Raw genomic sequence first — 24,403 nt, 5'->3', positions numbered from 1 at the left:
AAACTATTTATTAATGAGAATTGATCCTGTAAATACTTTTTAATATTAATACAGACTTTAGTTTACAAATAAAATTTATGCAAACTTTAGTTATTATTGATTTGCATATCATAAATATCCTTACAAAAATGTATTTTACTATATAATCTAAAAGCAGAATTGTTTTGTTAAATTAGAATTGTGGTCACTTTGCTTGCCGTAACAGCAAGGAACGGGTCGTTACCAGCGTCTTGAAGGCTTCTTCGCTGGCAGGTATAGTTGTTTTGTCGGGATGAATCAAAATTGCAATTCTTCTATAAGCACGATTTATTTCTTCTCTAAAAGAAGATTATAGTTATATAATGTAAATATTTATTGAAAAAAACTGAATTTAACATTTATACAAAGAAATTAATTAAATTTTTGCACTAGGGTAAATTTTTGTCCATAGAAATATTATGAGTATATCCTAATGAAAAAGCTTATACCAATATTACTCATATTTCTATGGACAAGTTTTTCCAAATAAAAAGTATTAAAAAGGTGCTTTGATTTATTGCCAAGGATACTATACAAAATTTTTAGAGCTTTTTGGATTTGAAATCTTATCAAAATATTTGATTAGTATGTTGAAACTTGGATTATAGATGTGATTATTATGGTTAATGAATACTGTTGATTTGTGGCATTGTGTTGGGTGTCTGATTTACACTATAAATTAGAATATATATTATACATAATATAAATTTCATCAACTGTGAGAAAAATGTTATAGTAAATAAATTCAATTTCAACATTACTAATTATCATTGATAAATACTGTAAAATTTATCAATGATACAGTATTTTTGACACACACATTTTGCATGTATATTTAACAAAAATTTGTTAGGAATCTCTGTTAAGGAATATTAACTTATTACTGTCAATGATATGACATATTAAAAGAAATCCTAACTTAAGATCAATCTCTATTGGCTCATTAATGTTTTTGTACTTCACAATTTCTCATTTACTACTGTGACTCATTTCTTACTCATAGATCTTATAAGGGTGAATAGATAATAACTACACTTAAGTGTTGTGGCATTACCAATATCAACTTTTAGCATATGTTTATATTTTTAGAACATCGTTTTAATTCAAATTCATTTTATATTCCATCCACATGCTATATTTAATTTCAAATATTATTCTAAAACTTAAAATTTGATACCTGTTGTATTCGATATTCATCTGATGACGGTAACTTTATGCTACTGAAAGTACTAGCAAACATCCTCATATGCTAAAAGTTGATATTGATAACACCACAACACTTAAGTGTAGTTATTATACATTCTAAAGTTAGTATCAGCATGTCACTAGTTTAATTTGTAATTTATTTTATTTTAAGGGTGAATAGACTATACAGTCTGCAAGAAGTTAATAAACTAAACAAAATTATTCCTTATCCTTCCATTTCTCATCTTATGGTGAGCTACGCCATTTGTACCACAGCAACAGAGTTTTTGTAATATACAGTAGAGCATCAATTATCCGACTCAATTGGGGACTGGGGTTGGTCGGATAATTGAAAAGTCAGATAACCGAAAAGTATGAAAAAATCCATTAGTGTAGTATATTATTATATCCCATGTAATTAGTATATTAATATATTAGTATATCGCTATTAACCTACTTTGCGTTGAATTTTCATCGATGTTAAGCCTAACAAAAATTTTTTAAAATAATAATCGTCACTATTGTATCGTTGAAAATTAAGCCTCGTTTAAATACTGACTCCTTTTCATGGTCTATCCAGTGTTTCCAGCTAAAACACGTAAAAATAATATTAAAGTAGCGAAGACATAGCCAAATATTGTAGCGCCACATCACTAGCGGACATTTGAAATTTGCCGACTAGGACAGTCGGTTAACCGAGGTGTCGGTTAATCGGGGGTCGGATAATCGAGGCTCTACTGTATTGACACTTCATGTGTATTAGTATATATCAAAGTATTTAATTCATACATTCTCCTTTTCCAGAAGGCAGTATTTAAAAGACCAGAGTCCATTTCTGATTTAGAGGGATTCATTATTGGAAGGAACTGTCAGCAGTATTTATAATTACATTAATTGCAATGTTATCAATGACAAAATACATTTCCTACATTTTGTTGTCAATGGTGTGATAGTTACCTGCTTGAGAATTTAAGCTACTAATGTTACAACTAGTGACATGCTGATACTGACACCATATTGATAATTTCTTCTATATTGTTGGTCTGATACCTTTAAAAGTATCAATACTTTACTTTGGGTATTGGATCTGATATTGTTACATTTTTCACAGATAGGTAAAGTCTGACTGAAACTAGATTTTTCAGCCCAATCAGAAACCAAAATGGAATTTTACACTATTTTCAGTTAAGTTAAACTTACATAAAAAATATTAATGACCTAAAATAATCAAACCACCTTACTATTTCCAGCAACGTATTTAATAAATTAAAAACGTTTTCGACTATATTTAATAGTCTTCATCAGTTTTTTATATTAATGACCAAAAATCAATAAATGTATTGTGTCAAATTTCATTTCCAGAATCTATATATGCTTAGAGTACTGATTAACTAAATATTTATAAATAGTAAACATTATACAATACTTTTGTTCATCAACTTGGATCAGTTGGCAGTTGGTCTTGGAAGAGAGAGATCACACTTTTGTGGGCTTTTCAGTTTTTGGTCTTTTTTTTAGTGGTTCATTGCTGTTTGTTACAAATGTTTAATGTTTTTAGCTTTAAAATAGCTGCTAATACTCCCATATCCAATTAATGGGCTGTGTGAGTATAGTAGTATCCACAGAGCTCATTAGCAAGACTGTAGATCTGGGGTTCCTTTTTTGTACTTAGACATCATATGAGTGTAAACTGAAGTACTGATTGACACGACTTATGAACCGGATACTCCAGGAAATTGAATCCTGGCTAAGCTACAAAATATTAACTGCTGCTCTAGGGCCCACTCAGTCTTCACCATAATGAGTATAGTACCTTCTCAGCAGTAAAAATAACTTGAAGGCAAAGCCACCATGATAGATGTAAAAAATCACGTAAAAATGCACATTATATCATCCCATAGAAAAATGCTTAATAGGATCCACAACTTCAATGGAAGAAAAAATAAGCAATTTACATAATTTATCATTAACATTATTTGTACATAAATACAGTAAACAAAATTGACACATGGCATTCTGTGATGTACAGTACAGTACAGTACATATAGCATTGTACTGTACTTAAAAAAGAAACTTAACTCTTGATTTCACCAAAATAGTAACTTTTTTTAACAATAATGCAGTTTTAATGAAAATTTAAATTGAAAAATTTTTAAATAAACTTTTTTCCTGTGTAAAAAAATTGATCACATAAAAGTAGGGATAGGTATTCTAAGTACAACAAAGGCTGAGTGAGTCCAAGACCAGCAATTAATATTTTGTTGTTTAGTCTAGGAAATTGAATCCTGGCTGTCTAGTTCAGAATGGGAATACTTCAGTTTACTCATATAATGTCTTATGTACATAAAAAAGCCTCAGATCTACAGTCTTGGTAATGGGTGCTACAGGTACTACTATACATGGGTAGGAGTGGATAAGAAATTGTTGGTGAAAAGGTACAACAATGTCTTTGCATTAAAAGTTTTTTATTCAGTTCAAATTTTACAATTATTAGTGTGAGCAAGTGTATATAAATTGTAGCTTATTTGAAACATCACTGGTGCTCCAAGTTGATTAACAAACAAAAGTATTGCATAATGTTTAACTAAATATTTATTAATAGTAATCAGAACTCTAAGCATATGTAGATTCTGGAAATAAAATTTGATGTAATACATTTATTGATTTTTGGTTATTATTATGTTTTATATAGTTTAACTTAATTTGAATGTAGTATAAAATTCCATTTTAGTTTCTGATCTGGCTGCAAAATCCTGTTTTATCAGACCTTACCTGTCTGTGAAAAATATAACAATACCAGATCCAATATCCAGGGAAAGCACTGGTATCAGTATAGGACCAAAGTATTGAGTAAAAAAGTACTTGGTATCAAAGGAAAGTATCAATATGGTATCAGTATTAGCAGTATTGGGATGTCCCCAGATACAGATCTTGCACTGGCTTACAATGAGACCCTTGGTTCTTATAGGTTCTCTGAATGCTATCAGTTAGCTTAACATTAGTAGCCATAAATGGTAACATCTGATAAGCTATATCTTTGAACTATGGCATTTTCCCCAGGATAATGTGGTGAACAAGATAACACTTGAAAGTCAATATCATGGCTCCAACTCTCCTGATTTATTGAATATCTATGAAATAATTTGGACCAGAAATTAAGACAACTGAAACAATAACTACATGCAGGAATTATGAGATAGATTAATCTTTCTGGTTCTGATGTTTTTCCATAGATCCTTTTAAATCTACCAGACCCTCATGACTTCTGTGTTTGCTGTTAGATGTGATATTTTAGATACTAGGTAGGTGGTAATAATTGATATGATACATTATTTCATTTTTAACACAATTTTTCTAAGATTATTCCCATAAGTCTACGCATTCATTATAACTTACAAATTATTTGATTCAATAATTAAATTCTAATCTTCATTCAGAGCTATAATACATTTTAGAATATTTCATTTAATACCTTTATTAACTTTGAAACAGTAGTTTATGATACAAATAGGAAGAATTAACAAAAACATTAAAAGTGATTTAATTTGTATCTATTTATTTACTTACTTAGAAGCACCTTGAATAAGACCTAATCTTTCATAATTATTTTTTGACCACTGTAGTCTATGTATTGCTTCCAACTGTTCTCTGCTATATCCTAATCTTGATCCATATACCAATGGTTTACCTTCTTTTAAAATATGCAGCATATTATCAATAAAAAACTGTAAATAAAATAGTCAAAAGTTCATTAAAATATTCTTGAAGAATTAAGATAAATAATTCTGAAACATACTTGAAACATCTCAGGAATACCTTCTCCAGTTAGAGCTGATGTTTCAAAGTATGGAAAACCATGATATTCAGCCCAAAGTTGTCCTTCATGCTCATTAATTTCTCTTTTCTTATCACACTATAAATAAATTTTCCACATATATGTGTATATACAGTATTCTTTTAGTATCAGTAAATCTCTAAAGGACATACCTTATTTCCACACACAATACAGGCAACATTTTCTCTTTCACAATCTAATATTTGTAATAATTCTGACAACCAAAAATTAAGAGATTCAAAACTTTTTTGATTACTTATATCATAAACTAGTAACACTCCATGAATGTTGTTATAAAATTCATTCCTAATCTGAAATTAATATTTATAAATGTTAGCCAATTATTAAAAAAATCATTAAAATAATTTTGGGAATGTGATGGTTCCATATGATGAGTGGTGATTTTGCTAATCAATTCAGTTAAAATAATACCTCATAAAAAATTGGATTTCCTGCTAAGTCAAATATATTTAATTGAACAGCTTCATTGTTACTGCTAAATAATCTAAAAAAAAAATGATTCAAAATTAGAATTGTGTAATGTATTTATTCTAAACTTTACAAAAATATTTCATATAAATGAATTTAATTTTACAATAATTTTACTACATTATACATAATTTCTAGAACGATTTTAAAAACTGGGATTGTTTTTCTTAATTTGAAGGTAAATAAAATTTAATCTTTTGTCCCTGGATATATATTTATGTATCAGTTATTTTAGTACTGGAATAAACATGCACTACATGTGTACAATCATGTAATGCTGGAAAAATCTCTATCCTTAGATTTTATTTATTATATTCAAATCTTTTTCTTATAATTATTTGATTTGTTTCTTAATGTATTTATTTATAGAAGTAAGTGGGCTGGGCCCCTGGACCTTTTCCTGATTATGCTATTGTTTTAAATACCGATTGGAGAAAATTTTTTATTTTATATTCATTAATCAACTGAATATTGATTTTGCTAATAAATAAATAAATAAGATTTATATTTGTAAATTAACATGTTAATTTCTTTCTTTGAATTTTACATCTAGAGAAAAATGAACATTTACTCAGAATCAAAACAAAATTTTAATAAGAAAAAAATGGAGACAAGATGTAGCAAGCAACATGAATATATCAGTAATTTTACTGGAACCTTTAGCATATGCTCAATTCTTAATCAATCTCAATATAACTTTTCAGTTTTATATAAAGTTGTACTCTGAAAAGTAGTTTCTTAATATAGCTTTTAGTATATATTGTTGAAGTATAAAGAATTTGAATCCCATCCAGAATCAAAAACTTCTTTCTGTATTGAACTTCACTCAAAAAAATAGTTATATTATTTCATCATAACATAATATAAATATCTGAAATCCCAAATATTATACAGTAGAACCTCGAAAACTCGGCTCTCGATAACCCGGCACTCCGGATAACTCGGCCACACCCTGGCAGGGCAAAAAAAATCCTTAGTTAATTAATTTTCATTATAGACAGCTTTATAAAAGTATAAAAGCTCTCATAAAGTATTTTTCTGAGGTCTGTCTTATCAGGTAAATTACTGTACACAGTGTATTCATTAATTTTCATTTTCATGTAGTAAAGGCTGTATGCCTTCATAAAGGACGTACTTTTCTTTTGTTTAAGGGTATTTGGGCAGTTTATTCTCTGTTATATTCTCAAGTAAACAATACGTACAAGTACAGTACAGTATTTTCTGAGGAAACACTCATACTTATTTTTTTAACCCCATTCCCGATAACTCGGCATTTTCACAAACTCGGCCAACCTTCGGTCCACATTAGGCCGAGTTTTCGAGGTTCTACTGTAACAATTAAATAGATTTTATTTAAGCAATATATCTGCCAAAGATTGCTATTTGGAAACTAATCTTTTCTTTTTTTGCTTTTCCTCAAATATTTTTAATTGAAATGTGATTTTTGTTATGCTATTACTTTAAAATGACATATAATATTACAAGTATACATTAAACAAATGACATATAATATTACAAGTATACATTTTAGGAACAACTTGCTCTACCTCTTGTTCCATATTTTTATAAAAAAGAATATTGCTGAAATCACTTAGTATTTGTGAAGCAAAAGTTTTTGATTAATACATAATTATCTTTTTTCTCAAGGAGTTAAAGTAATTTGAATCTAAATGCTTTCCTGCTTAATTAATCATACCTTTAAACAAATGTATTAGGTCATTTGATAAGCTTGCCTCAGGCTTATTATATATTATTTCACAATAAGGAAGTCATTTTGTGATTCTGAAAGTTAGAGAATACATGGCCATAAAAAGTATGGAGGTTCTAATCTTTTTAAAATTAAAAAAAATTATATTACACAGTATACATCATCAAACCTCTTAACATTCCAATTTGGAACATTGAAGTTTGGAATTCTTGACAGACCTGAGACAGGCTTATCAAGTGAGCCAAAACAATTTGTTGAAAGAGAAAACTGCTGGAAAAGTGTTTGATTTCAGTTCACAAATAACCACCTTTAATTCACAGATAACCACACCTTTTAACCAATGGCTTTGGTTCATTTAGGTTTTCCTGTTTACTTTGTATTCCAGTTTTTTTATTTTGTAAAAGAAATTATATCTCATACCAAAGTTACTATAATCAGTGTACTTGAGAATTTATATAATAAATGAAAGAATAATTAATAAAATTACAACAATTAAGTATTACTGTATTTTTGCAGAATAGCCAGCATGCCAGAAACCCCAGGGTTACTGGCATGCCAGTTAAACAGCAACTAAAATATAAAATTAATCGAATCTAACAAAACTAGTTGTTAATTAAATGTTAAAGAAAACATTCTTTCCAGTACAATAAAATAATAACATTGTAATTTGACTGACTTGTAAACAAAAACACTCTTCCTGATTTTAAAACCATAAAAGAATTAACAACTTATTGACATTAATAGTAGTAGTAGTTAGTCAGTGTAGGCTACATTGACCAACTACATCTACCCTGACCTTAAAAATAACATCTTCCTCTCAAATTTCACACAAAGTGGATGTCAATATGTGTAAACTGAGCTAATTTACAACAAATTTCTTAAATTTAATATGTTTGTGTTTTTAAATCAAATAACAATAAAATACACATTAAAAAAAGCTCTTTCAGAATTCTAAGAGTATTTTATGTTGTTAGAAAGAAGACAAAATGAAGAAATTAATCATATAATTGTAGTTTTTGATGTAATGCTGACAGTTTCACAGTTTTAGAATAAAAACATGTTTCTTTTTTTAATGCGCCCTCTAGAGAGGAATCTATAAGTGCTCTTAAACCAGCATACAGGTCATTCCGTGAAAATGTGGTACAAAATTATATTTTATTGATTGAAATGAAATATTATTTTGTACCATATTTTCTGAAATATAGTCATTAATTTATCTTTCATGGCTCTACAATCCTCTGGAAACTTCACATTACATAACATTGCTATGATACAAATTAATTTTCTGCTTGTGAAGGATGGTTTCAGTTAACATAAGAAAAATGGTGAGATAGTGATGCTATATTTAAAGTATTCTATTTCCTTTTAAATTGTACATACAGGAAATCCTCATTAGTTTTAAATTCAAGAGACAAAATAATTATGACTTCAAATATCCAAGATTTACATATATCTGTACAATATGCCAAATGCCACATAACTGATGTAATTTATTAAGCAAACAGAAGTGCTGTTTACCTTCACATTGATATTGTTGTTATTAATTATTAATGAAAGAAAACAGCAATGTTCAGTGAGAACCTCATAGATTGCCAGATAGGTTTATAAAAAGTAAAGTAGAATTCCTCAAAATGTAGCCCAAAATATTTTAAAAGTGACCAAAAAAGCAGTAGTCACCCAAATGTAGTAACCTAGTCCTACAAATATTTCAATCTGCTACTTTTAGCCCAATCTTGCAATCCCAAAAACCAGCCATATTTTATGAAATAAAAAATTGTCCATTGGTAAGATGACACTCGAAAAGGTATGTTACTATAAAAGCAAAACCATATTGACCAGGTTAGAGTTGTTATTGGCAATGGCATGCTGTGACATTTGATGATAGGGAAGCTGTGCCAGCCCTAGATAGAATCATTGGAAGCATTTTACTATAATCTGGCTGCTTTACACAATTCAAATATTTTTGCCATGGAAGCTATCCTGTATTTGACAATACAGCACTTCTGTAGGGAATATGCATATACAAATTTATATTCAAATATACAATAGCAATCTTATTATTTTTTTCACCTTTCGTAGTATAGTAATTTTTAATAAGATACTATTAATTTTAATTAAGTATCTTATTATAAATGCATTAAGTACTCTAAAATATGAAAATAATTGCACAATATGTATTTATATTTTAGAAAATACAAGGGAAGTGGCACTTCCACAGATTCCCTGGACAGCACACCACTGGTTCTTGGTCTATTGTTCTCTTACAGCATGGAGGCATTTTGATCTAAATGAACCAGTTAACATACACATATCACAGTTTGTACAGAATTTTCACTTCAGATTTTGAAATAGCTATATTTCAAAATAACCAATTCCTTAACACAAATTTCTATATCTTTGGTTAAGACAAAAACACAGTTAAAAAACTAACAGAACTTTGAACTATCCAAGTTCAAATTAACAAGGATTTCCTGTAATCTCATCTACATTTTATTGTGTGGCATTATTGTTTTATTTCATACATGAAGAAAAATATTATTTTTTGACTTTATTTTTGGTTTAAAAAATGATGATTAACATTTACTTATAAAGAAAAAATTATTAATTTGGATGAAAATTATAATTTACCTGTTTGCTCCATAATCAACTCCAATTGTTGGTATATACTTGCTGACAAATCTCTTTTCACAAAGTCTTTTGATAATACAAGTCTAAAAAACAAAATTTGTTATCAGTTTTAAAAAGTTCAATCTCTTTATAAATAAATATGATTTTTAATTAACAAATTCAGTCTAATAAAAATCAAATTATTACATATCTTAAATACTATTTTATAATAAATAGTGAGGTTGCAGCCGAAGTTTTCATCTCTAAAATGTGAACGTCAAACGCCGCTTACAAGATAGCGGCACTCAATATTTGACATTCATGATTTAGAGATGAAACTTTGGCCGCAACCTCACTAATGTGTGTTGGCTCACTAATCTATTATTTTGAGATCTATTAGAATGATTAGCTTGATACGTATTACATCTTTAAGAATATAACATCACTGTGGTACATAAATGTGGTTAAAACACCTTGATATCAATTTCTTTCTCTCAGCCAATAATGTCACCCAAACAATGAAGGGAATTAGTAGCATAACTACTACTATTACAGACTGGCAATATCAATATTGTATGAAACATACAATATTGAAAAAAAAACTGAAACATACTGCTGACTCAATAATTCTAGAACTCATGAATGACATTGACACAAGAATATGACAACAATATTTCAAATTCAAAGGAATTCTATATCACACAGTCTTCTACAACTCCATTGGGTCTCCTTGGCATCTCATTGTTCTACATTTCTGCAAAGTACCATCTTTGAAATCTATCTTGACAGTTAATCATTTGAGCATAGCCCAAATGATATATACAGTTTGAATATCATTTGATATATACAGCTTGAACATCAAATGATATAGCTTCATGATATTCAAGCTATATGTATCTTGAATCATTACTGGAAGGAAATGAACCAGGATATCAGGAACTATAGCCGTATAAGTCATGAATGTCGATGTTGAAGCATCCTCCAAGAGTATCTGTTAATTAGTTAGCACTAATTTCATTTTTACTGACTTGTGAGCCCATTTGACACTGAATTGATTTCCTTGGATAATTCCTTACTTCATATCTTGCTAATTCCACTTTCAATCTTAACAGGGACGATACAGGTTTTAGAATCTACAAGCAAATATATATTAATTTATTATGACTAGGAATTAAATGCTTTGTACAAAGAAATTGCCACTAATAGGGAATGGGCAATAACTTATATATGGATGGGTTATGTCTGTAAGTTATTAAGAAATGGCAAAGACTCTATTAACACTTACAACACACCAGGGTGAGATATACTGGTGAGAGACAACAGATTTCACAGAGATCTATTGTACCATACATTGGTTCAACCAAGAGGTCCCTTAAAAAATGACTGGTGGAGTATATGATATACGAAACAAAAAGCAGACCAACACCCTAGCAATATACGCTTCTCAAAAAAAGTGAAAGCTAAACTACAGCAAGCCAGTCTCATTAGACATATCCTTCACACTGATCAAATCAAAATTTTAGAAGCTCTGGAAATTTTTAAAGCCAAACTAAAGGAAAATGTATCAATTTTAAGGAGGAAATGAACATCTCACATATTTGGCAGTCCTTTTTCAATGATTCCAACAACATTAATAAGCAATTAAAAAAATCAATTAATTCACTTATGATTTTATAACAAATATATTCATTCATTTTTATTTCAATTTTTAATGTTGTGATTTTTATACTTGTTCTAATCTTAAACTATTACAGCAATTTTATAAATTTAAATTTGATCTTTTGCATTCTAATTCTATTGAAGATTTTGACCTGAAGCAGATTCTATTCAAACTGAAAACATTTGTCATAGTGTCTTTATATTAAATTATATTTGCCAGTATATTTTGAAGGTTTTGTTGGTGTTATTTACTAGTGTACAATCAGCTTTCAGAAGATTTAGAATAATAAATGGATCACAAATGCCATGCATGGTTTATCTAAGCCACTATGCTATTACTCAAGCCATGGCCATCAGATCAGTTGCTGAAGTAGATTTCCTTGTCAAAAATGCCATAATCAAGCAACGATCATTGAAAGTTGATTGGCTTGGCAAGAAAGAACAGCCTCTAAAGTGATCCAAGGAATAAAATTTACCAACCTTATGTAGGACTTTCATGTAAGTGAGAAATCTGTTACTAATGTTTTTGGTCTACACTAACACCTCCTTCAGATAGATTTTAACAAAATTGAATCTTTCTTTATGCTTTGTTACTAGAAGATTTAGTAGAATGGTTCAAGGAGTCTTCTGCATCTTCAACACAGTATACAGACATATTACATTTACCAACCTCAGATGAACAGTCTTACCAAAATACTTGATAAACACTTGGTACCAAAATATAATGGAAAAGAATATTAAATAGTTCAAACTGAAGTGACAACTAAGGCGAACAGATTTTAATATTGGTGAAGTGGGACAAAATTTACAGGGGAGGAGTGGTTGTCCTGTTGAAAAAAATTGTTCTAGATCAGAAATTGTCCAATTTTTATTTTCCTTATGGGCCAAATTTGAAATTTACTTATATTCAGTGGGCCATAAAGACACCTTATATAAATATATGCTTTTTAAAAGTTCAAAATATGANGACTTACATTTTATTAAATATTATATTTATTAATATATATTTAAATATTACTACAATGAAAATCTAGTTTATATAAATTACAACAATTTTTTCAAATGAGAAATCTCAGATATCTAATTTTGAAGAATAATTTTGTTCTGAAATATTGATACTTTGTTTTCACAATAGTTTATTAGAATTTTGTTAATCATAACAAGTAGTTAAATATGTGAAGAGGCAAAATTAAACATATCCTTATTTTCAGGTTATGCCCTGATCGATTTACTACAACAGACCGAAGAAGCTGCCCCACAGATGGGGGAGAGAGTTCTCTGTCGTCACCCATTTCAAGTAAGTCATCTCCAAATAATTCTTCAAGACAATTCAAGATGAAAATTTAATTGGTAAAGCAGATTAACTTCTCTTTCGTATTAATTTTAGTTTTTCTGATTAGGAATCAAAACGAGCATACGTAATACCTACAAAAGTAGAATCGTTGTATCAGAAATACTGGGAAAATGGAAAGGTAAACAAATTACAGCAATTGATTATATCTATGAATAGAATAATAGTGTTTATCATGTGCTTCTTATCTTCTAATTAAAAGGTTTGTTGTGAGTTACCCACATTGATAGATATACGACAGAGAGTTAAATCATCTCTGCAAACACTACGTTCAGATATAAAACGAAATCTCAATCCCACACCCTACAAGGTGAGGAAAAAATATATTCCAAAATTTACCCTAAACAGAAATCCATATCTTAATTTTCTCTTTATTGCAGGTTTCGGTATCCGATCAACTTTATCAGTTCATGCACAATCTGTGGTTGGAAAATGCACCAATTGGTGAATTATCATAAAAAAGATGCTATTTTTCCCATTATAGATACACTTTTAAAGCCATGTATTTATTGTAATTAAACGTGTAGCGAGAAATTAATTTGTAAATAACAGAATGTCCACTTAAATGAAGTCAAAGCATTTCTCTAGCGCAAAGTATTGTTTAAATAAATTTCTCCTTTATATAAAATTCTGGTTACTGTAAAATACAGAATGCTTCAAACCATTCTATTTTGGATAACGAGACCGGTCAGTATTATGTGTGAGGGATCGATACTTCGCATCACGAAATTAATTGATTTTGCTCTATCGGGTGGGTTAGACACAACTCAAAACAAGATGCGTTTACTTTGTTGGAAGATTTAGAAAAACTATTTTGGTTAAACAAGATTTTAAATTGGGATAATATTTTAAATGTTTAAATTTTATTAACTGTTGTATCTTTTTTATGATATGTTTTTCAAAGACAANTTAATTTGCATATTTCTCAGTTGAGTGAATTCTTTTTAATAGATTGCTGTCATTATTTAAAATATCATGAAATTTTTTGCAAGAATTTGTTATATTATATTTCACACATAATATGGCTTTCAAAGTCTCAACACTTAGTTGTGATTTATCAGATGTGCACACTTTATTTATCATAGAAAAAATTGCATTCACGTAGCATGCAACAAACAAAATGTTTGCTCATTTGGACAACCTGTGAACATGCACTGCTCCATTGCTGCAGCTGTGTGTCCCAAACCATTTTCTGTCAGTCTTTGCCACAAACACAAATTAAACACCCAGTCTTGATTTAGCACCAAGTGATTTCTACCTCTTTCATGAACTGAAAACTTGGGTAGGAGGGCAGAGGTTCAAGATTAATGACAATCTTCAAAACAACATTAGGGCCCATCTCAAGTCATTGGCGGCAATGTTCTATGAAGAGGGGATGGAAAAGTTCGTCCACAGATATGAAAAATGCCTCAATCTTCATGGTGATTATGTCAAAAAGTAACCATGTTTGTACCTAACTTTGGGTAATAAATTTATTTTGTTATTTACACTTGTCTTCTTTTTATGGACTATCAGAGGTTGATAAAAAAATCCCACCTATGTATATACAATTTCTCGTTTAATAAATGAATTATTTTTAATAATAATCAAACCAATAAGATGCACTGAATACTTTAAAATTACTATGTATTTTTTTCCTCAAAAAGTTGTTTATGAACTTAAGCAATTATCAATAAAAACTAAAGTTCTTTTCATATAGATATAAAAAGTTTTGTTTGCTTCTTGTATCAAACACAAATATACAGCAGCTATCTCATATTCTTCTTCAGTTCTTTAATTCATATACTTTTTCCATGGCAGTAATGTTTCCAGGGTAGTTTTATTGAATCTCAGGAATCACTTAGAAAAAATATGACAAGAGAATGCAAAAATACATTTTATTTATTATCTACGCATAGTACGGGACATTCCAATTTTCAATGCTGACTCAGCACTGATCTCAACGTTCATTAAAATTTGTTCCTTTTTTCAACGTTGAGGTAGCGCTGTTGTCAGCGCTGACTCAACACACTCAGCACTCAACAGATATGTTGACTGCTTCTTTCCAATGAATTGTGGGTAATTGGTAAGACATTTGAATGGAATCCATCATGCTGAGAATGGAATTATGGGAATTAAGCACTTTGTACTCAAGTTGGAATGTCAAATTGTTGACTTCAACACTCAACACTCACATTGAAAATTGGAATGTCCCGGTAGCAAGACAAGATCATAGGTGATTCCATAATACATAGTTGGATAGCTCATCCAGAAATACAAACAGCAAATACAGCATAAACACAAATGTACCAAATTAACAAGAGCTTGTATATTGCAGCAGCATTGCATATGCCAATACATTACACTGGAGATGTTTTACTAGTCACTTGTTAGCAAGCAACTGTGGATGTTCACATCTGTCAGCCTTTATTCTCCCATACTGATATCACTGAGTGAGAGATCATTTCCAAAAGGAAGACTGAAATTCATTAAGGAAAATATCCAGACCTCAAAATTCCATTGTCAACTATACAGACCTTCATTGAAAGATATGATCAGATGCAGAGCTTGTTACCTGGCAAGAGCTCCAGTCATCCAAAGTGTACAGCTGCAAGAGAGGATAGACTTCTGTGCTGACTAGTCCTATGTACAGATATAATGATGAAAGCTCCAGCACTGTAGCAGGAGGCCAAAAGCCTACTTTTTTTTTCTTTTCTTTCTACTCTTTCTACTCTGTGGGCACTAAGAGGACCTCATTTTGCAAGCCCATTATGGGTTCGGCCAGGCCCACAATGGGGCTGCTGGGTGGTGAGGGACGGGGCCCAACATATCGAACGGACCACCCCCGAAAAATTCCTAGGGATTTTTTGACCTGTTCGGATTCAAACCCGGGTCCCCCAGAGCAGTAGGCTGCCACCTTGACCGCTCAGCCATCTGGCCACTGGCCAAAAGCCTACAACACCATCCATAAGACATCAAATGACTGATGATAAGTTGCATGGCATGGGTTTCTCTTTTCCTGCAAAAGTATACTGAAACTGTTCATAATGAAAAAAACAAAAGAATCTTAACTGTTGGGCCAAGGACCACCTGAATTGGAGTCCTAGTAATGTTAGATTTTTCTGGTCAGATTAATCCCTTTTTCCCACTGTATGGAAATGTTGGATGAAGAGTGCTGCAATAATGTTCCTTCAATAAATAAATAAAAATTAATTTAATTAGGAAAAGATTTCTGGAAAATTTAGTAGTGTTTTTTCCTTTTACTTTGGGGTGTCAGGGCCTTTTTGCCCCCTTTGAGTGTACCAATGGCCAGAAGAAACTCCAGATGAATGTTTTTCAAACACTATACATGAGGATAAGCAGTAGTCATCCATGCATTTTTGTTGGCATAATATTTAACTGGTAAACAGTCCATTGCTAAGACTTGTAAAGCACCAAAGTTTAGTATGCTTTTCAATGACTATCAACTTCTGTTTATCACTTCTGACCTATTAAAGCAGCAAAATATGGTAATGTGATCCATTGCTTTTTTTGAACCTGACAGTACTTCATGTTTAAAATTCAGGGACCCATTAGGGGTGGCACAGTAAAACAATCCTGTTTCATTTGTATTGTAGATTTGATCAGGACTGAATATAAATTTCTATTAAAATTATTCTCTGTCATGTTTTAAACCACAATTACAGCTTCTGGACTCCTAGTGGCTTGATTTGTAACTTTATGAATTTTTCTTATTTGAAAAGTTAAAAACTGAGTTGATTTCTACTATTTAGCACTCATAGTGTCAGTACTAGGGTTTCTCATTTCCTGATCCTTTGCTTGTCCCGGGATTTCGAGAAAAAGGTGATCTGTTTCCTGGGATCCCAGGATGTAATTAATTATTTTTAAGATATAAAATAAATCTTGAAATTGATGATATAATTATTTTTCATTTTTAAGTAATGTAATTATGTAATTTAATACATCCTGCAACCTCCAAAATAATAATAATAATAATAATTCTGTGTAAAATGTGTATTAAAATTTACCTTTGAATAATGTAGAAATTTTCACAAAATAAAAATTTATTAAAGTTTGTTGGAAACTGTTTACAAAAATAAAAAAATAAAAAGCCTTTGAATTGAGTCAAAAATTTAAAGAGAAAAAAATGAACTTAGATCAAACTTCTAAGTTTAATAACTTAGTGCAGCCATAAGATTCAGAAGAGATTCTGTAAAATTAAATTATTTAATATAGATAACTTGGTTAAAATGGCTTCAAGCCTAAGTGATTTATCGTTGAAAAACATTGTGATGGTTTGTTTAAGTTTTTACTTTTTTCACAGTCAGGTGACACCCGACAATAGAACACGAGTCAACACAAAATATAAATTTTGAAGATGTGATTTCCAAGTTTGCAGCTGTTAAAGCTAGAAAGAAGAGCTTTTAAGTGTTTGTACATAATATGTATATGAGAGTATATTAATTCTACTCATTCTTTTTTTGCCATACCCAACTTTCACTTTCATACATCAATGCAAAAGAATGTTTAATAAAACTGTACTATTATTATCATAATATTGTAACTTGCTAATTAATGACTCTTATTTGTATTAATTAAATAAAATCATACTTTACGTTTATCGGATTTTTATTAATTTTAACAGTTTTTATTCTTATGGTGACACCCATGCTAGCTATGCCGCTGGTGGTAAGTCCTGCTACCGAGAATGCCCTTCCGATTCAATTGATGTGGATGGAATCATCTTTAATGCATTTAAGAGAAGATGGATGCTGTGTGATTTTTCACCTGTAACCTCAAAGATTTCTAGTCCATTATCGAGATGTGTTGCAGTACTTCTTTTGCCATCTAGTATTCCTGATTTGTCTACCTCGGCCGCTTTAATAGCAGCATCAAGCTTACAGCTCGATAATTCGGCAGTTGGTTTGTCTTTAATAATCAGATTTACGAAGAAAAACTTCATACTCGTTTGTATCCTTTCCCAATTTGCACAATCTGGCATAATGCAGTTATTGAAGCTGCTGGGCATGATTAGAAATATGTAAAACTTTAAATATCATCTTAATAACTGGGTAATGCTTAAAAGATAAATTTAGATGTGTAAACAATATTTTAAAATATAATTGTAATTATTCTTATATATATTTTTGCACTAAAACAAGAAGTTTTATGATAAAAAAAAATATATTAAATAAAAACGTTTAATAATTACCTTTCCAACTTCTGAATTCCCCAGTGTAATAATCTGAATTCTTTTACTTGGTTTAATGTTAAAATCCATAAAAAACGATTTAATAATTCGATTAAATACAATACAGACCTATGCATTCCTAAACATAAACAAACGAGCCATTATTCGTAAAGCGACATCTAACGAGAGACATTTTTTTTAATGCAGACGATCCATTCCTATATTCTTCAACGTTGCCAAGTAATAGAAATGAAATAAAATTAATTTAATGATATTTTGGAAGTGTTCTATCAATTTTTTTTATATTTACAAAAATAAATCTCAAAGTATTAAAACAATTAATACTGCATTTTCATCAACAAGACGTTAATTGTATAAAAATAACCTATAAAACGCGTTATATTGTGATCGCTCCTAGTTCGTCATCCGAATGAAAATTGATTTTGTGCATTAAATTAAGATTATTTCAAATTAACATAGTTAATTCACTCGTTCATACTTTATTAACAGCTAATAGTTAATGATTATTAAATTCTCCGATTATTCTATGAAAATATAAAATAATTTCTCATTAGATGTGGAAGAATTCTCCAACTTTGCAAGATTAAATTCGTGATTACAAAAATACACGTATAAGTTCAAAATAAATATGTAATTTACTAAATGTAGCTTCAGAAAGTAATTTTCTTTATGTTTAATATAAACAATAACATTTTCGAATCATTTATCCCAGGATATAGAGAAAAAACGTATTTCCTTCTAAAAGATCCGATGCATCCAGGCGAAGAGCCATGGACACACGCGCCCAAGAAACACAAAAAAAGTTTATATTTATTAATAAATTATTGAAAAAAGATAATATTGAAAATAAATTATTGAAATACCACGGATAAAAATCGATTAAATGGTCTCGTTTTGTTAAATATTCGTCGAGAAATTAAAATCACTCCAGTTGAAATTATTTCAAAATTATTAATTAAAAGAAAAGACAATGTTGATTTTCGACTTTGTAAGACATAACTTGGTTACCATCTAAAATGTAAATTCATTAACAGTAATGGCGGTTTGTAGACCCAAAAAGTGGCGGTATCATGAAAATCAAGGTTCATACAAAGAAATTTGTTGAAGCGCAGCAAGAGAAGCTAGCAAGCTTTCCATTTTACTCTATTCTCCCCTACCTTAACTAACCTACATACATTAACGTATTATTATTATACTTTTTACAACGTTTATTATGTAAGTTAAATTAAGGAAGCTTTAGAATAAAGATAAGAATTCACTGCTTATGCAGAGCGACAATTCGCTTTAATGTAGCGATCTAAAGTGAGTTTGTAAGTTCTCACTGCGTTTCATTCAGGGACGAAGTTCTAGTTATAAAATGCGAAACCTCGTAGGTTTGGAGATAGAGTTAAAAAAATTATAAACGCCAATAACAATTAATTAAGTCTTACCCTTCTGAAGATATCAAGAGATTTTTTTTTTTTTTTAGATTTTGGGCTCACAAGAGTCAAAATGTCGAGAAATGCAAAAAAAGGCGAATCAAAATTTCATCAATCATACTCAGGGCAGGCGTAACCTTTCGCGGGGCCCGGTTCAAAAATTTTGCGGGTTCAGAATAAATTACCAGAATATCCTATACTTAAATTTCACAATAAGGAATTATTTATTATAAATACAAAGGATGTTTTAAGATGAATATTACATAATTGTTCTCACTTTTTTCGCCGCGAAATCTTTGATTACGTCATCAAAATAGATTGTGTTTGCTACTTCGCCTTCTATTGAAAGAATAGACAGAGATGTAAATAGGTTTTGGCTTATTGATAATCGAAGATATTTTTTATTAGTTTCAACCGCGAGAAACTACGTTCAGCTGAAGCCACGGTAACTGGCGTAGTTAACAATATTTGTAACGCAATTAATAAATTTGGGTATGCTTCCGAAAGATTGTTTTTTTATAATGTACTTTATCGCATCCAGAGCAGAATAATTGGCTTGCGTTATCGATCGGAACATCTTAATCTCTTCAAACATTTCAGTTCCGTTGATATCTCCTTCGTAAGTGAAGATCTTGACAACAGTTTAACAAATATTCGTCATCTAAATTCGCAATCTCATTCATATATAGAAAGCCAAAACTATTTCGGTGATTTGCATATAATTCAAATCTACTTTTAAATGAGATTGAGAGATTGAGTAACGCCCAACGTCGAAGACGGTAGCAATGGGATAGCCCAGTGTTTTCAACCGGGGTGCCAAGGCGCCACGATTGGGGTGTCGCAAAGTTTAGGGTCTTTAGTCATTTTTTTTGGAAATTTACTTAAGTGTAGTTCAAGATAACTCATTGTCAGTTCTACTTTGCTACGAGATATCTAGTAAGCAAAGAAACGATGACTAATCGCATGTTAATGTAATGTTCAACACTACGTGTATGCACGAGTTCGCCCAAACCACATTACTTGGCCTTCACATTCCNTGCTTTTTAAAAGTTCAAAATATTAATATAAAATTTTAAGAACAAAAATATATAATTACAAAAAATACTGTATTATTGACAGTAAAAAAAATTATACTCACACAAAATAAAAATAAATTCAATGCAATTTTTGACATTGCTTTCCTTTTATTATATTGTCAATATCTACATTTATGGTATTAGTCTTAATTCTAAGAATGTTAGGTTGAGTGTTTCCTATTTAACTATTTCTTTTAGCAGTTTTGATGTTTTTTGTGCACGAAAAGAATTGTTCATAACAATATGTAGTACCCATATGCATAACAGTTCTCTAAATAAAACAATTTTCTAGCACCAATTACGTCATTATGACATCAAAGTGTATTCAGTGAAACGAGAATAATTTTTACAACATACTTAACCAAAATAAATGAAAATGTACATAAAAAATTTAGGATGCAGTGGACCACATAAAAATATTAAGTGAGCAACAGGTTGGACATCCCTGTTCTAGAGCAACAAAATTTTATCATTAAAGAATGCAAAAGTTGTATTATATTTTTTTAAATTTCAACATATGCAAAATTTACAAATATAATAAATAGACTATATATACTATTATAAATCTTTAAAAACTCTTTATTATTCTTTTGCATATTTCTCAGTTGAGTGAATTCTTTTTAATAGATTGCTGTCATTATTTAAAATATCATGAAATTTTTTGCAAGAATTTGTTATATTATATTTCACACATAATATGGCTTTCAAAGTCTCAACACTTAGTTGTGATTTATCAGATGTGCACACTTTATTTATCATAGAAAAAATTGCATTCACGTAGCATGCAACAAACAAAATGTTTGCTCATTTGGACAACCTGTGAACATGCACTGCTCCATTGCTGCAGCTGTGTGTCCCAAACCATTTTCTGTCAGTCTTTGCCACAAACACAAATTAAACACCCAGTCTTGATTTAGCACCAAGTGATTTCTACCTCTTTCATGAACTGAAAACTTGGGTAGGAGGGCAGAGGTTCAAGATTAATGACAATCTTCAAAACAACATTAGGGCCCATCTCAAGTCATTGGCGGCAATGTTCTATGAAGAGGGGATGGAAAAGTTCGTCCACAGATATGAAAAATGCCTCAATCTTCATGGTGATTATGTCAAAAAGTAACCATGTTTGTACCTAACTTTGGGTAATAAATTTATTTTGTTATTTACACTTGTCTTCTTTTTATGGACTATCAGAGGTTGATAAAAAAATCCCACCTATGTATATACAATTTCTCGTTTAATAAATGAATTATTTTTAATAATAATCAAACCAATAAGATGCACTGAATACTTTAAAATTACTATGTATTTTTTTCCTCAAAAAGTTGTTTATGAACTTAAGCAATTATCAATAAAAACTAAAGTTCTTTTCATATAGATATAAAAAGTTTTGTTTGCTTCTTGTATCAAACACAAATATACAGCAGCTATCTCATATTCTTCTTCAGTTCTTTAATTCATATACTTTTTCCATGGCAGTAATGTTTCCAGGGTAGTTTTATTGAATCTCAGGAATCACTTAGAAAAAATATGACAAGAGAATGCAAAAATACATTTTATTTATTATCTACGCATAGTACGGGACATTCCAATTTTCAATGCTGACTCAGCACTGATCTCAACGTTCATTAAAATTTGTTCCTTTTTTCAACGTTGAGGTAGCGCTGTTGTCAGCGCTGACTCAACACACTCAGCACTCAACAGATATGTTGACTGCTTCTTTCCAATGAATTGTGGGTAATTGGTAAGACATTTGAATGGAATCCATCATGCTGAGAATGGAATTATGGGAATTAAGCACTTTGTACTCAAGTTGGAATGTCAAATTGTTGACTTCAACACTCAACACTCACATTGAAAATTGGAATGTCCCGGTAGCAAGACAAGATCATAGGTGATTCCATAATACATAGTTGGATAGCTCATCCAGAAATACAAACAGCAAATACAGCATAAACACAAATGTACCAAATTAACAAGAGCTTGTATATTGCAGCAGCATTGCATATGCCAATACATTACACTGGAGATGTTTTACTAGTCACTTGTTAGCAAGCAACTGTGGATGTTCACATCTGTCAGCCTTTATTCTCCCATACTGATATCACTGAGTGAGAGATCATTTCCAAAAGGAAGACTGAAATTCATTAAGGAAAATATCCAGACCTCAAAATTCCATTGTCAACTATACAGACCTTCATTGAAAGATATGATCAGATGCAGAGCTTGTTACCTGGCAAGAGCTCCAGTCATCCAAAGTGTACAGCTGCAAGAGAGGATAGACTTCTGTGCTGACTAGTCCTATGTACAGATATAATGATGAAAGCTCCAGCACTGTAGCAGGAGGCCAAAAGCCTACTTTTTTTTTCTTTTCTTTCTACTCTTTCTACTCTGTGGGCACTAAGAGGACCTCATTTTGCAAGCCCATTATGGGTTCGGCCAGGCCCACAATGGGGCTGCTGGGTGGTGAGGGACGGGGCCCAACATATCGAACGGACCACCCCCGAAAAATTCCTAGGGATTTTTTGACCTGTTCGGATTCAAACCCGGGTCCCCCAGAGCAGTAGGCTGCCACCTTGACCGCTCAGCCATCTGGCCACTGGCCAAAAGCCTACAACACCATCCATAAGACATCAAATGACTGATGATAAGTTGCATGGCATGGGTTTCTCTTTTCCTGCAAAAGTATACTGAAACTGTTCATAATGAAAAAAACAAAAGAATCTTAACTGTTGGGCCAAGGACCACCTAAATTGGAGTCCTAGTAATGTTAGATTTTTCTGGTCAGATTAATCCCTTTTTCCCACTGTATGGAAATGTTGGATGAAGAGTGCTGCAATAATGTTCCTTCAATAAATAAATAAAAATTAATTTAATTAGGAAAAGATTTCTGGAAAATTTAGTAGTGTTTTTTCCTTTTACTTTGGGGTGTCAGGGCCTTTTCGCCCCCTTTGAGTGTACCAATGGCCAGAAGAAACTCCAGATGAATGTTTTTCAAACACTATACATGAGGATAAGCAGTAGTCATCCATGCATTTTTGTTGGCATAATATTTAACTGGTAAACAGTCCATTGCTAAGACTTGTAAAGCACCAAAGTTTAGTATGCTTTTCAATGACTATCAACTTCTGTTTATCACTTCTGACCTATTAAAGCAGCACAATATGGTAATGTGATCCATTGCTTTTTTTGAACCTGACAGTACTTCATGTTTAAAATTCAGGGACCCATTAGGGGTGGCACAGTAAAACAATCCTGTTTCATTTGTATTGTAGATTTGATCAGGACTGAATATAAATTTCTATTAAAATTATTCTCTGTCATGTTTTAAACCACAATTACAGCTTCTGGACTCCTAGTGGCTTGATTTGTAACTTTATGAATTTTTCTTATTTGAAAAGTTAAAAACTGAGTTGATTTCTACTATTTAGCACTCATAGTGTCAGTACTAGGGTTTCTCATTTCCTGATCCTTTGCTTGTCCCGGGATTTCGAGAAAAAGGTGATCTGTTTCCTGGGATCCCAGGATGTAATTAATTATTTTTAAGATATAAAATAAATCTTGAAATTGATGATATAATTATTTTTCATTTTTAAGTAATGTAATTATGTAATTTAATACATCCTGCAACCTCCAAAATAATAATAATAATAATAATTCTGTGTAAAATGTGTATTAAAATTTACCTTTGAATAATGTAGAAATTTTCACAAAATAAAAATTTATTAAAGTTTGTTGGAAACTGTTTACAAAAATAAAAAAATAAAAAGCCTTTGAATTGAGTCAAAAATTTAAAGAGAAAAAAATGAACTTAGATCAAACTTCTAAGTTTAATAACTTAGTGCAGCCATAAGATTCAGAAGAGATTC

The 24,403-nt window shown here is 30.6% G+C and overlaps 1 protein-coding gene across 1 annotated transcript; it reads right to left on the bottom strand.

Moving 5' to 3' along the window:
* Positions 1-9: 9 nt before the first annotated feature.
* On the bottom strand, positions 10-18,203 carry LOC111621826 (dnaJ homolog subfamily C member 27-like). Its single transcript, XM_023364087.1, has 7 exons — positions 18,044-18,203; positions 9,864-9,946; positions 5,471-5,543; positions 5,191-5,349; positions 5,000-5,116; positions 4,771-4,928; positions 10-317 (listed from the first exon to the last, which is right to left on the bottom strand). The coding sequence occupies exons 1-7, from the start codon at positions 18,110-18,112 to the stop codon at positions 185-187; spliced, it is 792 nt and encodes a 263-aa protein (XP_023219855.1). The 5' UTR covers positions 18,113-18,203; the 3' UTR covers positions 10-184.
* Between the last annotated feature and the right edge of the window lie 6,200 nt (positions 18,204-24,403).

Source organism: Centruroides sculpturatus, unplaced genomic scaffold (genome assembly GCF_000671375.1).
Source record: "Centruroides sculpturatus isolate CEXI.00-Female unplaced genomic scaffold, Cexi_2.0 scaffold169, whole genome shotgun sequence".
Lineage (NCBI taxonomy): Eukaryota > Metazoa > Arthropoda > Arachnida > Scorpiones > Buthidae > Centruroides > Centruroides sculpturatus.
The sequence above is the reverse complement of the archived record's forward strand: the minus strand, read 5'-3'. Positions and strand labels throughout refer to the sequence as shown.

Coding starts and splice junctions, on each gene's coding strand:
- LOC111621826 (XM_023364087.1), bottom strand. CDS start 18,112: ATGGATTTTAACATTAAACCAAGTAAAAGAATTCAGATTATTACACTG. Junction 5,350..5,470: donor GAAATCCAATTTTTTATGAG/GTATTATTTTAA, acceptor TATTAATTTCAG/ATTAGGAATGAATTTTATAA. Junction 5,117..5,190: donor GTATTGTGTGTGGAAATAAG/GTATGTCCTTTA, acceptor ATTTATTTATAG/TGTGATAAGAAAAGAGAAAT.